The sequence below is a fragment of the Podarcis cretensis genome (genome assembly GCF_951804945.1).
Source record: "Podarcis cretensis genome assembly, chromosome: 17".
In the NCBI taxonomy this organism is placed as follows: domain Eukaryota; kingdom Metazoa; phylum Chordata; class Lepidosauria; order Squamata; family Lacertidae; genus Podarcis; species Podarcis cretensis.
The window spans coordinates 38,286,782-38,300,035 of NC_137187.1; the positions used below are offsets into that span (position 1 = coordinate 38,286,782).

The window sequence follows — 13,254 nt, forward strand, 5'->3', positions numbered from 1 at the left end:
TTGAGCATTTTTTTTACTGAATGGAACATGTCCTTGAAGTCTCTTGCTCATCTGCAGGCTTACACCAAGAATGGAGGAATAGGAATTTGTTTTCAGCACCAAAGTTGAGCTCAACATCCTTTTCCTTCCAGGGTTCCTCCTAAGATTTTGTTCTTGTTGGAATTTCAATAGCCTAATTTAGAAGAGGGGCAGGGAGGGGGGAAGCCCTTTGGTTGGTGTTACCAAACTGGGAATCAGAAATCTTTGGTGATTTATTACAAAATTTCCAGGAATCTCCTGATCTACCTCCTGCCCATACCTGACATAGGGTTTGTCCACACTTACCTTTTGCCCTGTGCTTTCTAGGCACAGGTTTGCACTTTCCTGGCCCATGTCTGAGCGTTCCCCCCAACCCCTAGCAATTTTCCTTTTTTAACCACTGAATTGGAGCAAATGGCAATTCAAGTTTTCCCCTTTAAGGCATAATGCTAGTAGTACCAGGGATGGTCAGCAGAGGGCTCCACTTTCCCTAAGCACACACACTGAAACCCATGGAAAGGGGAAAGTTCCATATCTTGCAATCCAAATGACAGCCAGCAGGGATTTTCATGCATTATTCCCAGATAGAGAAGCAAGACGCACCTTTTTGCCCCAAAGCAATCCTGTACAGGCAATATGAACTCAGTTGTGCTAATCTGCAAAGCCTGGGCTTAATCCCTTTGTCACCACAACAGCTGAAGCACTCAGGGCAGTTTATGCCACAGGGATCGGGAGCATAGCTGTCAACTTTCAGATTTGAAAATAAGGGATCAGCAGCCTCACCTGTCCCAGGGACAGTCTACAGGATATCTAACAATCCGGAAAGCAGCGGGAAACGGCGCTGGAATAAGGGAATTTCCCACAAATAAAAGGGAAGGTTGACAGCTATGATCAGGAGTGCCAAAACAGCACTGCCATTCCTCAGAATCAGAACCTTAACTCCTGTTCAGCATCACCCAACTCTCTTTTCAGAGAACATAAGAAATCCAACTTTCCCTGTTCCCACAGAGCAAACGCTTAGGAATTTTCTTTTTCAACATCTTTATTTTATCAAAAGTAAAAAAAATAAGATTCCCCCCTGCCTGAATAAGGATGAATCACCTCCCAGTAATTGCATCATTGTTATTACAGGGGTTTATGGGGAGGGCAATTAAGGGAAAAGAGCAACGTGCTGCAAGAGCACCATTTAAGAGCACCTCTCCACCCAATGTTAACTGCAGGTTTGGTGGGCATGAATCCAGAAAATGCTCATCACAAGTCAGGGTAGTCTGCGTGTGTACTCCCAGAGCTTGTGTTAGTCCTAGCACATAAAACTGTTGATTTAATAATAAAACCAATTATTTATTCCTCTTTAAACAACGTTCCTATCTGCAGGGTCTGGCATCAAAGACCTCAAAACTCCCAACGTGCTCTGGTACAAAAGTAAGTTTCTACTGGCACAGTCCAAAAAGATCCCATGGAAACTTGGGGCCTGACCTCTTTGACCCCCCTGGCAATAAGCCTAGGCCTCACTCTGCCACAGAGGCCGCCTTCCCCTCTCATCTTAGGCAGTGAGACATCCAGGATACTTTCCATTAGAAACCAACCCCTTCTTTTCCACTTAGGGGTCACTGTGCCTCTAACATCCTCTCATTTCAGTTCTCCTCTCAATTCAAGGATTCCCCCGACTGGCCCACAGGAAGAAGTCACAGCGGGAGCGGGGATCTGACGGCTTCCCCAGAGGCCGGGCGCAGACGTAAAAGCGCCGCCCAGAGTTTGGTCCCGGCTTCTTCACTGTCCGCAGGACACAGGGCTCTCCATGGGCCTTGCAGTGAGGCGGGCGAGCAGGGCCTGGCAGCAGTGACTTCCACAGGGCAGCGGACTGGTTTGAACTAGAGGGGACCGAACCTTTCCCACAACCCAGAGCTTCTCCATTGGCCATGCCCAGAGTGGGCTCCTCTCTCAAACTCCCAGTGCATGGCTGGGTCCCACCAGCAACTTCCTCCATCCCATGCTCATCAGCCATCCTTCCAGAAGCGTCAAGAGGAGGTTCCACCCCAGAATCTTCTGCTGTCCTCGTTTTCATTACAGACTGATAGTTGGCACTGTTGGTGGTGGCCCTCGGCCTGCCATTTCCAGCTTTGAAGAAGCTTAACAGATCTCCTTGCCCCTTCTGTGGTGGACCCACCCGTCTCTTCTTGGAACCCCCTGCAACACTTGATTCCCTCCCGCCCCGTTTTTGCCCCCTCTCCTCTGGCAGGCTGGTCCGCTCCACTTTCACAAGGAAGCGGCTGAGCTTCTGCTGGGTGCCAGCAAACTCAGGCAGGAAGCGGGTGCAGAGAGGTGGGCAGCGGGGCGCCCCCAGGCAGATGCTTCTAAGCGCCACCCGCACAGGACAGTGGTCGGAGCCAAAAATGTCTGGCATGAGCTGAGCATCCTGCAGCTCTGACAATGCTAGCGCACGATCAGCCAGGATATAGTCAATGCGGGTGCCGTAGTTGAGCTGCCGGGACCCGGTTACGTTGCACCAGCAGGTGTAGGCGTCACTCTGACGAGGGTGCAGAAAACGGAACGTGTCGACAAAGCATTTCCCATCCTGGGAATCCTTGTCTGGCTCCCACAGGAAACTGTCCAGCCAGCGGCGCCCGGGATGCTCCTGAAAGGATTCCTGCAGGTGACAGTGGTGGAAGCGTTAAGTGCTATTATTATTATTAATAATAATAATAAAATTTTATTTATACCCCGCCCTCCCCAGCCAAGACCGGACTCAGAGCGGCTAACAACCAATAATAAAAACAAGTTGATTAAAATACCATTTAAAAAAGATTAAAATACAACATTAAAACATTAGGATGCAGCCTCTTCACAAATTAAGATTTCCATAGCGCTTTCAAATGCTGTCTATGCATTGGTTTCTTGTAACCCTTGCATCAAGGGATGCGGGTGGCGCTGTGGGTTAAACCACAGAGCCTAGGACTAGCCGATCAGAAGTTCGGCAGTTCAAACCCCCGCGACGGGGTGAGCTCCCGTTGCTCGGTCCCTGCTCCTGCCAACCTAGCAGTTTGAAAGCACGTCAAAGTGCAAGTAGATAAATAAGTACTGCTCTGGTGGGAAGGTAAACGGTGTTTCCGTGCGTTGCTCTGGTTTGCCACAAGCGGCTTAGTCATGCTGGCCACATGACCCGGAAGCTGTACGCCGGCTCCCTCGGCCAATAAAGCGAAATGAGCGCCGCAACACCGGAGTCGGTCACAACTGGACCTAATGGTTAGGGGTCTCTTTACCTTTAACCCTTGCATCATCCTGAAACACAGGGACAACTAACCTGCAGCCCTGCAGACTCGCATCATCCCCAACAACGACTCACATCATCCCCAACTTTGGCCATGCCTATTTATTAATTTTTTAAAGTATGTATATACTGTTTTTCATCAGAAAATATCACAAATTGGTTTGCAAGTAAGACTATGTAAAACAAAAATTAAAGTGTACCCGAAGAAGCGTCTCCATCCCCAGCCAGATGGACGGGGTATAAATAATAAAATTATTATTTTTATTATTATTCTGTGATAAATGAAGCATCCAGCTCCACAACACAGAACTCCACTCGCTCAGTATCCAAAACTATTAAGCCAGTGCACTGTAATGGTTAGAGCAGGGATCAGCAAACATTTTCAGGAGGGGGCCGGTCCGCTTTCCCTCAGACCTTGTGGGGGGCCGGAATATATTTTGGGGGCGGAAATGAATGAATTCCTATGCCCCACAAATAACTCAGAGATGCATCTTAAATAAAAGGACACATTCTACTCATGTAAAAACACACTGATTCCCGGACTGTCTGCAGGCCGGATTTAGAAGGCGATTGGGCCGGCTCCGGCTTCCAGGCCTTAGTTTGCCTACCCGTGGGTTAGAGTGTTGGACTATGACCTGGGAGACCAGGGTTTGAATCTCCACTCAGCCATGAAGCTCACCAGGAGACCTTGGGCCAGACACCATCTCTTAGCCTAACCTAACTCACAGGGTTGTTGTGAGGATGGAATGGGGAGGTGGAGAACCACATACACCACCTTGAGCTCCTTGGAAGGAAAGGTGGCATATAAATGCAATAAGTAAATAATACAGCAATAATAATAATAATAATAATAATAATAATAATAATTTATTATTTGTACCCCGCCCATCTGGCTGGGTTTCCCCAGCCACTCTGGGCGGCTTCCAACAAAGATGAAAAATACACTAAAATGTCACATATTAAAAACTTCCCTGAACAGGGCTGCCTTCAGATGTCTTCTGAATGTCAGGTAGTTGTTTATCGCTTTGACATCTGATGGGAGGGCGTTCCACAGGGCAGGCGCCACTACCAAGAAGGCCCTCTGCCTGGTTCCCTGTAACTTGGCCTCTCGCAGTGAGGGAACCGCCAGAAGGCCCTCGGAGCTGGACCTCAGTGTCCGGGCAGAACAATGGGGGAGGAGACGCTCCTTCAGATATACTGGACCGAGGCCGTTTAGGGCTTTAAAGGTCAGCACCAACACTTTGAATTGTGCTCGAATAAACAAAGTATTAAAACATCTGTACCTCAAATCACCCTAGCGCAGCCCACATTCACCCACACTCACATACTCCCCACCTTCACAGCCTGGGGTGGGTGAGGGAATCTGTCTCACTGTTCCTCACCCTCAAAGCACAACCTTGCAGACTTCATGTTCCCAAAACACGTTAGGAAGGGCTGGGCTCAGTGGCAAAGCTTCTGCTTTGCATGAAGAAGGGTCCCAGGCTCAACCCCCAATGGCTAAGGGAGCTGGGCATGTTTAGCCTGAAGAAGAGGAGGTTAAGGGGTGATATGATAGCCATGTTCAAACATATAAAAGGATGTCACATAGAGGAGGGAGAAAGGTTGTTTTCTGCTGCTCCAGAGAAGCGGACACGGAGCAATGGTTCCAAACTACAAGAAAGAAGATTCCACCTAAACATTAGGAAGAACTTCCTGACAGTAAGAGCTGTTTGACAGTGGAATTTGCTGCCAAGGAGTGTGGTGGAGTCTCCTTCTTTGGAGGTCTTTAAGCAGAGGCTTGACAACCATATGTCAGGAGTGCTCTGATGGTGTTTCCTGCTTGGCAGGGGGTTGGACTCAATGGCCCTTGTGGTCTCTTCCAACTCTATGATTCTATGATTGCAAGATAGGTTGGGCTGGGAAGGTCTCCGTCTGAATGCCCTCAGTCCGAAACCAGAGCCGCAGCCAGTCAGTGATGAAAATGCTGAACCAGATGGACCAAGGATCTGACTCAAAGTAAGGCAGCTTCCTATGTGTCAGGACTCCCCACCCAACTGTGCATGCCTGTGAGAAACAGATTTCCTGCCGCTGCGGCAGCACTGCCAAGCCCTGTACTGTTAGAGAGTAAAGGCAGCTGCATGAAAATGGGCAGATTGCTCACCAGATCTCCTGGGTCACAGTGGTCAATAGGCTTGTGTGCTGTGTTGATGTCCCCCAGGATGACCACATGGCTAGACGGAGAGAGGAAATGTGCATGAGTCGCAAGGCAAAGAGGCAAGACAGCGAGGTCCCATTCATCCCAACAGTCCTGACTCCATCGGAGAAGGTTGGTGGACTGGAAGCTGGCTTGGACAGGGAAGGGATAACGGCTGAGGCAATGAAATATCATCAGCATCATTCATTTGGGCTCTTTGACTTTCTCAAGGTTCCTCACATGTATTTGCAGCAATTATGGCACAGCTCAGTATTCTTCCCACATTGGAACGAGGATGGAGGCAGAGACAACAGTGGCTAGCCCCAGGGGTAGCTGATCTGCTGACTTCCAGCTATTGCTGGACTACAACTCCCATCATCCCTCACCATTTGCCAGGCTGGCTGGAGCTGAAGGGAGATGGATTTTCAATGACTTATTGAGGACACCACATTGGCTACCCCTCTGGGGGATAGCCAATTGAGTTTGGGGCACTCATCTGTGTGCCCCAAACTTCACCAGGAGTTTCATAGCTTGGTCCTTTACAATAGTGCGACCTCATGAAAACTTAACTAGGGCATCCTTTGTATGCTTGCTCTGGAATAAGTAGTACTGAACTCAGTGGGGCTCACTGACCTGGCTCCCAGCTGTTTTGCTCCACCAGTGTTGGCTGTGGCTGATGGGAGTCGGAGTCCAAAACACTGGAAGGGACTGGAGCACCAAAGGCTTGACTAGGGAGTAAGCCCCAGAATAAGCATGTCTAGGACTGCACTGAGCCAATGAGAGGAGTGACACATACCCTCCAGCTCTGAGAAGTGCTTCAGCCCGAGCTTGCAAGAGGTGATAGAAACGCAGCTTGAAGTCCCCACGCTCTGGTTTTTCAGGGTCTGCACGAGGGCAGTACACATTGATGACTGTCAGCGTGGTCTCCTGCTGTTCTGAAGTGCTGCAGTGAAAGGACAAAGCACATCATTGCTGTCACGCCTCAGTTACTAATGGCTCAAGCTCCCTGATTCATGGCTGGCTAGGACAGCTATAAACCCAAAGCCATTAACATCTTCACAACAAGTTTAAGCAATTCCACTATCAAGACTGAGGATGCTCAGGAAATTCCATGTGTTAAAATGGAAAGAACACTCAGCAATCAGCAATTTGCTCCTAAAGCCAGGGTTGGAAACATTCTGCATACTTCTAAAAATATTTATGGCTGCAGTGGTGTCAGTGTGGCATTCATTCTGTCCCAGCTCCTGCCAACTTAACAGTCTGAAAGCACACCAGCATGAGTAGATAAACAGGTACTGCTGCGGCAGGAAGGTAAACAGGGTTTTTGTGTGCTCTGCCACTTGTCACAGTGTCCTGTTGCGCCAGAAGCTGTTTAGTCATGCTGGCCACATGACTCGGAAAGCTGTCTGTGGACAAACGCTGGCTCCCTCGGCCTGAAGTGAAATGAGCACTGCACCCCATAGTCAAGCTTGACTGGACTTAACTGCCCAGGGGTCCTTCAACTTTACCTACCTCAATGTGTAACCCAGCATGTGATGCAAAATTGCAAAAATCTCAATTTTGCTACAAATTAAAAGGAAAGCATCTAGCCCTCTTAGCTGGCCAGGAAAATCTGAAAAATCCTGGAAACTTGTTCTCTCTTACACACACATTCTTTTCAACTCTCCTTGACAACAACCCTGTAAAGTTGCTATAATTATTATTGTTATTATTAGCCAGGATCACAAATGGAGAGTTGAGAGCAAGGTAACAGGCCCTGTAATAAATTTATCCTTGAGGGTTAGATCTGAGTTGGGCATTTCTTGGCTCACACTCTTAAGGCCACAATTTTCTCGACTACAACCGCTGCCAGTTACCAAGCATTGTCATTGGCTCACAGCTCTGCCAATGGCAATAACAGGAACTTTTTGCAGACCCTCTCACCCCTTCCTGTTCCTACCAAATACGGTGACGGGTGATCACAGCCCGGCCCTCACTGTCCAATGCCTGTAGCTCCTCAGTTGTGAAGCCCTCTGTCTCTCCATAAGAACCAACTGCGCCATCGTGCTTAGCAAACAGCCCAGACAGGCCTTCTTCAGCTGCCTCTGGGGTGGCACTGACCTTACAGAACGTTGCAACACCTGGAAGACAAAGAGAGACTAAAAGTTTGTTCTGGGCTCTCAAAGTGGGCTATAAAGCTATCTATGTGATCCAAGATACAAGAGAAAGAAACAAATTGAAACCTCTGTACCTTACAGAGGTAAGGCACACCACTTTGTACATCACTTGGTGGGGTTTATAAAAAAATCAAGTGGTATGCAAATTATATGCAACAGAATAAAATAAATAATGGTGGTTTGATTGGCGGTAAAAAGCAGGGGATATTTTTCAGGCAGGGAGGCAAATCAATGCCATCTGAAAGTGACAGATGAAGTCACCACTTAAGACAGAGCTACAGGAGTATGTTGAGACATTGGCAACCTGAGAGGTGGCTGATTCCCTTTGCTACTGTCCACTAACCTGAATAGCCATTGCGGGTGCGACTGAAGCTGAAATAAGAGTTATAGCCCTCCACTATTGCCAGTGGCTCCTCCAGCAGGTCCCCTGAGAACAAAACAGAATTTGGAAAGCCATCAGGCTGGAGACATGACACCAGAAAACAATTTTTAAAAAAAATCACACTCTTTGCTGTTGTTGTCTTTTTTCCAACGTGCAAAAAGTTACAGGTTCACCCAGCAATGTGGTCACAGCAATGCAGGTTCTCTCAGCAATGTAGTTTATCCAGATTTTTTTTGCAAGGGGGGGGGGGCAGGATTTTTAATGGATGTCTTCCACCAACACTGTAAAAGATTTGTCCCCTCCTCTCTTTTGACTCCTTACTCTCCCTTGCTTTACTCCCAGAGCAGAGGTGGAGGAATCTGCAGCCACCCAGGTGTTGTTGGACTGCAACTCCCATCAGCCCTAGCCAGCCTAAATCAATGGTCAGGGATTAATGGAACTGTAGTCCAACCACATGGGAGGGCCACAGGCTCCTCATCCTAATCCTAGGCAAAGGGTACCCCTTTCCCAAATGTTTCTCTCATGGAAGGAAATATATCTCACCATGTTGCAGCCCTGCATCATGACCCTTTGCCTCTCATCTGTAGTTGGCACTGCCTTTCCCACCTGTAAATGTTGGAGGGGTGTCAGACACGTCTTTTTAACCCATTCTGATACCTGTCCCACACCCAATTTCAGGTTACCAAAATACAACTGTATGCCCAACTTTGAGCAATCTTGCTTTTGATAATGAAACTAGGAATCTCCACCATGACCCCTTGTGAGCTGGGGACAGGTGAAAAAAGGCACATGATTCTGCCTTACCCTAAAATACAATTTCTCTATTCTTCATGGATGGAGGAAAAAAATTAATGGGGGCTAATTCTACTTGTGAAGTTTATCTCACCTTATGCACTTGTAAGGTCCTTGGGGCAGGGACCCCATCTCTTTATCTGCCACAGACCCTGTGTTTTGTTTGTTTGCTTGTTTGCTGGACCAATGCCAGTTGCTTCCTTGTAAGCCAGTGATGGGAATCCAGTGGCTGTAAATGCTGCTGGACTTCAAAGTCCCATCACCACTGACCTCTGGCTGTGCTACCTACCTGGGGCTGACGGGAGTTGTAGCTTTTATTATTTATTAAACTTATATACCACCCTTCACCCGAAGATCTCAGGGTAGTTAACAGCATAAAAACAAAGAACACATAATGTAACAGCAAATCATGTTACATATGAGGTAATTTTTACCTGTTTTACTATTTTAACTTTTGTAGTTTTTAAAGTAGGGTTGTAAATTTGTCTTTACTGTTTTATCTTTTTCTGTAAACTGCTTTGAGGGTTGTTGGTTTTTTTACAGTAAAGTGGTGTAGTAATTTCATGAAATAAATAAATAGAGGAAAAATTAAAAGCAATACCTCCTCCTGCACCCACAACTGAACAACAGCAACACCGTCATCTAGAGCAGGTACATCAGATTAATGAATTGTTTAAGATAGGAAAAATGGCTTTGCAGAACAAAAGTCTCAGTTTACCAAAGACTTATTAGATACAAATATAAAAGTACTATCAAAAATGTACAAACTGCTATTGGAGTGGGAAACTAAAGAGGAATTTGTGAAATCAAGCATGATTTGGTGGGCACAAGATGTGGGTCACAATATTGACTATGAATTATGGGAAAAGTTGTGGAAAGTAAATATGAATTTTATGGCATGTTATGCGACAAAAGAAAATATGATGAAAATGGCCCACAGATGGTATTTAGCACCCACCAGATTGGTAAAAATGTCTAAAAAAGAAAAAGGTATATGTTGGAAGTGTAATTAAATTGTGGGATCTTTTATTCACATATGGTCGTCCTATAAAATAATTAAGGAATATTTGGAAACTATATATAACGAATTTAAAAAGATACTTAAAAAAACTTTCCCCAAAACACCCAAGATTTTTCTCTTGAGGATGGTAACAACGGAGGTCCAAAAACCCAAAAGAGTTTATGACTATACACCACCACTGCAGCTAGAACATTATTGGCACAACGGTGGAGAACAAGCATGGTACCCACTAAGGAAGAATGTCAGTGAAAAATGTTTGAATATGCTGAACTGGCTGGTCTGACGAACAGGATATGAGAAAACGATGATAAGCAGGTCTCGTGTAAATCCAGCAGAGTTGGAATTGACAAGAGTATTTAATAGATAACAAATTGGATGATTTAAAAGATGTGGATTACGCGAAGTAGAAAAGCAAAGGAGCCAGGAAAAGCATGGAAGAAGAAGAAGAGTTTGGATTTGATATCCCGCCTTTCACTCCCTTTAAGGAGCCTCAAAGCGGCTCACATTCTCCTTTCCCTTCCTCCCCCACATCAAACACTCTGTGAGGTGAGTGAGGCTGAGAGACTTCAAAGAAGTGTGACTGGCCCAAGGTCACCCAGCAGCTGCATGTGGAAGGGAAGTCATATGGTATATGTATACATGCTGTATTTGGTAAAGGTAAAGGTAAAGGTACCCCTGCCCGTACGGGCCAGTCTTGACAGACTCTGGGGTTGTGCGCCCATCTCACTTAAGAGGCCAGGGGCCAGCGCTGTCCGGAGACACTTCCGGGTCACGTGGCCAGCGTGACATCGCTGCTCTGGCCAGCGCCAGAGCCGCACACGGAAACGCTGTTTACCTTCCCGCTGGTAAGCGGTCCCTATTTATCTACTTGCACCCGGAGGTGCTTTCGAACTGCTAGATTGGCAGGCGCTGGGACCGAGCAGCGGGAGCGCACCCCGCCGCAGGGATTCGAACCGCCGACCTTTCGATCGGCAAGTCCTAGGCGCTGAGGCTTTAAGCCACAGCGCCACCTGCGTCCCTGCTGTATTTGGTACCAAGTTGTAAATGGGACAGGCAGAGGGGAGGGAACGGGAAGGGGTTAAATATGCTCTGTTCCTGCTTTTGAAAATGCAAATTTTTATTTTTATTTTGAAATAGAGCAGTCTTTCCCAACCTCTTGGGGGAGGTCCTCCCACATGTCGTTGGACTACAACTCCCATCATCCCTAGCTAGCAGGACCAGTGGACAGGGATGATGGGAGCTGTAGTCCAACAACAGATGGAGGCTCTCCCCCCCCCATCTAGTCTGGAGGAACACGCGTTCTCCATCAATGGTTCACGTCAGAACTGCCCCCCCCCCGCCATGTCATGACATAAACCTTTACAAGGCAGCCGGCGCCAACTAAGCCGGTTCTGGGCCCTACACGTTCGCCCCCTGCCCTGGACTGCTTATGCACGTGTGAACGCGTGTTCCTCGCCTCGACTCACGGGTGACCTTGGTCTCTTGCAGGCAGACGACATCCGCCCCGAGGGAGTCCAGGAGCGGCCTCAACCCCGCGGGTCCTAACCCAGCCCGGAGCCCGTTGATGTTCCAGCTCGCCAGCCTCATCCCCGCCTCAGGGGCGAGGAAAGCGACCGGAAGACTCTGAGGAACGTCATTTCCGGCCGCCAAGGCGAGGCGTTTGAAAAAGCAAGCAGGGCCTCACTTCCGGTTTAGAACGGAAACGCCCGTTGCCACGGAGGGGGAGGATTAGGAAACGGCCTTCCAATAAAAACAAGCTGTCGTCATTACTATTATTATATTATATCCCCTGCTTTTTAAGTTGTTGCTGTTTATTAAATTTAATTAATTTTTTTAAATAATATTTATTAGCTTTTCAACCAGAAAAAGTTACAAAAGATAGTAAAAAGAAAATACAAAAAATACAAACACCAGAAAAGAAAAAAAGAAAAAGGAATAAAAACAGTTAAAAATAGATCCCTCTTTCTGTTGTCTTACCATTCATTTACTTATTTTCATGACTTCCTCACACCTCCCTTTTTTGTATTCCAGTTAATAGTTGGTTCAGCAAATCCATACCCTCTTTGTTTACTCTTAGTTCTTTATCTTCACATATTACAACTTCAAATTTTCATCTAACATCAAATCAATTTTACATATTCCTATTTTGCCTTATTGCTAAAACCACTTCATTTCATTCCAACATCATTAACATTCAATAATTTTATTAAATTTAATTAGTGCCCTCCATCCGAGGTTCACAGGGCGGCTTAATAACACGTTAATAACAAAACCCTCTCCCCGCACAGTATTATTATTCAATATTTGCATCCTGCTCACAAGCAAATGTTGAACTCCAAAGCGGCTCACAAAAATTACAACGCAGCAAACGTCGCTGTACTGCTCGCCTTTTCGCAGTGCTTTGAAGTGACAGCAAAAGAGGGTTGCTTTGCTCCTCCTCGGGTGTTGGAAGAGGCCACGGAATTGATTTTCAGCGTGTTCCTTTTCAAAATAAAGAGAGTTGTGCCAAGAGCCGCCCCGAAGCTGAAGTTTCACCAGAGAAAACATAAAAGGCTCTTTCCCCTTTCTGGCTAGCAGAGAGTATTGGGAAACAAAGAACCGCCTCTCCCTTCTGCAGTAAAAAAAGAAAGATAGAAATAGAGCCAGCCAAATAATTGCCTAAAAATCAGATTAGCATGATTTGATTTGTGAAGTTATTGTCCTAAATGGGATATCATCAGGCTATTAATTGATAAGTGATCCCCAAAGTATTTGCAAAAGAAGTAACCATGGTGGTGTGGTTCAGACGGTCCAGAGAATTTTGCTATGTCGGGAAACTTGCATCTTTACACCACGGATGGCTGGATCATTCATCCTTCTGTTACGCAGCCCCTGAGGCCAACACCATGAAAATGAAGGAGTTTAAGGCTCCATGCAAGCCACATGTTTTGACTCTGGCTTTCTAATTTCAGGTACATTCAGGAGCAGCTTATCATTACCAAACTCTGTAAGGAGTGCACTCTGTACATGCTCATAAAAACATGGTTTAATTGGGTAGTGCAGCTAGCGCTGAACCTTGACACCACACTCCAGTGCAGCGTTTCTCAACCAGGGGCCATATGGCCCCCCTGAGGCCTCCAGGATATTTCAAGGGGGCCACAGGTGCAATTATATAATTATAAAAAAATATATAAATAAAATATGTTCTATTTACAAACAAAATAGCTACCTTTCTACTGATAGGACAGGGGGCCACATGAAGAAAACAAGGCTGGAGGGGAGCCATGGTCAGAAAAAGGTTGAGAAACACTGCTCTAGGGTCCCCAAATGACTGCACACAGAGTGGCGGCGGAATCAGCACCTGGGCCAGTATGGGCATGCCAAGATGCAATGGTGCAGCCGCTGGTTGGCACAGCATCTTAAAAAACAATAACATAGGAGCTGGCTGGCTGACCAAACATGTAC

At 46.7% G+C, this 13,254-nt stretch overlaps 1 protein-coding gene across 1 annotated transcript; it reads right to left on the reverse strand.

Annotated features, from left to right (window-relative positions):
* Positions 1–1,042: 1,042 nt before the first annotated feature.
* APEX2 (apurinic/apyrimidinic endodeoxyribonuclease 2) lies at positions 1,043–11,435 on the reverse strand. Its single transcript, XM_079960087.1, has 6 exons — positions 11,277–11,435; positions 7,959–8,042; positions 7,399–7,579; positions 6,256–6,402; positions 5,427–5,496; positions 1,043–2,665 (listed from the first exon to the last, which is right to left on the reverse strand). Exons 1-6 carry the CDS (start codon positions 11,395–11,397, stop codon positions 1,670–1,672), a joined length of 1,599 nt encoding a protein of 532 aa, XP_079816213.1. The 5' UTR covers positions 11,398–11,435; the 3' UTR covers positions 1,043–1,669.
* Between the last annotated feature and the right edge of the window lie 1,819 nt (positions 11,436–13,254).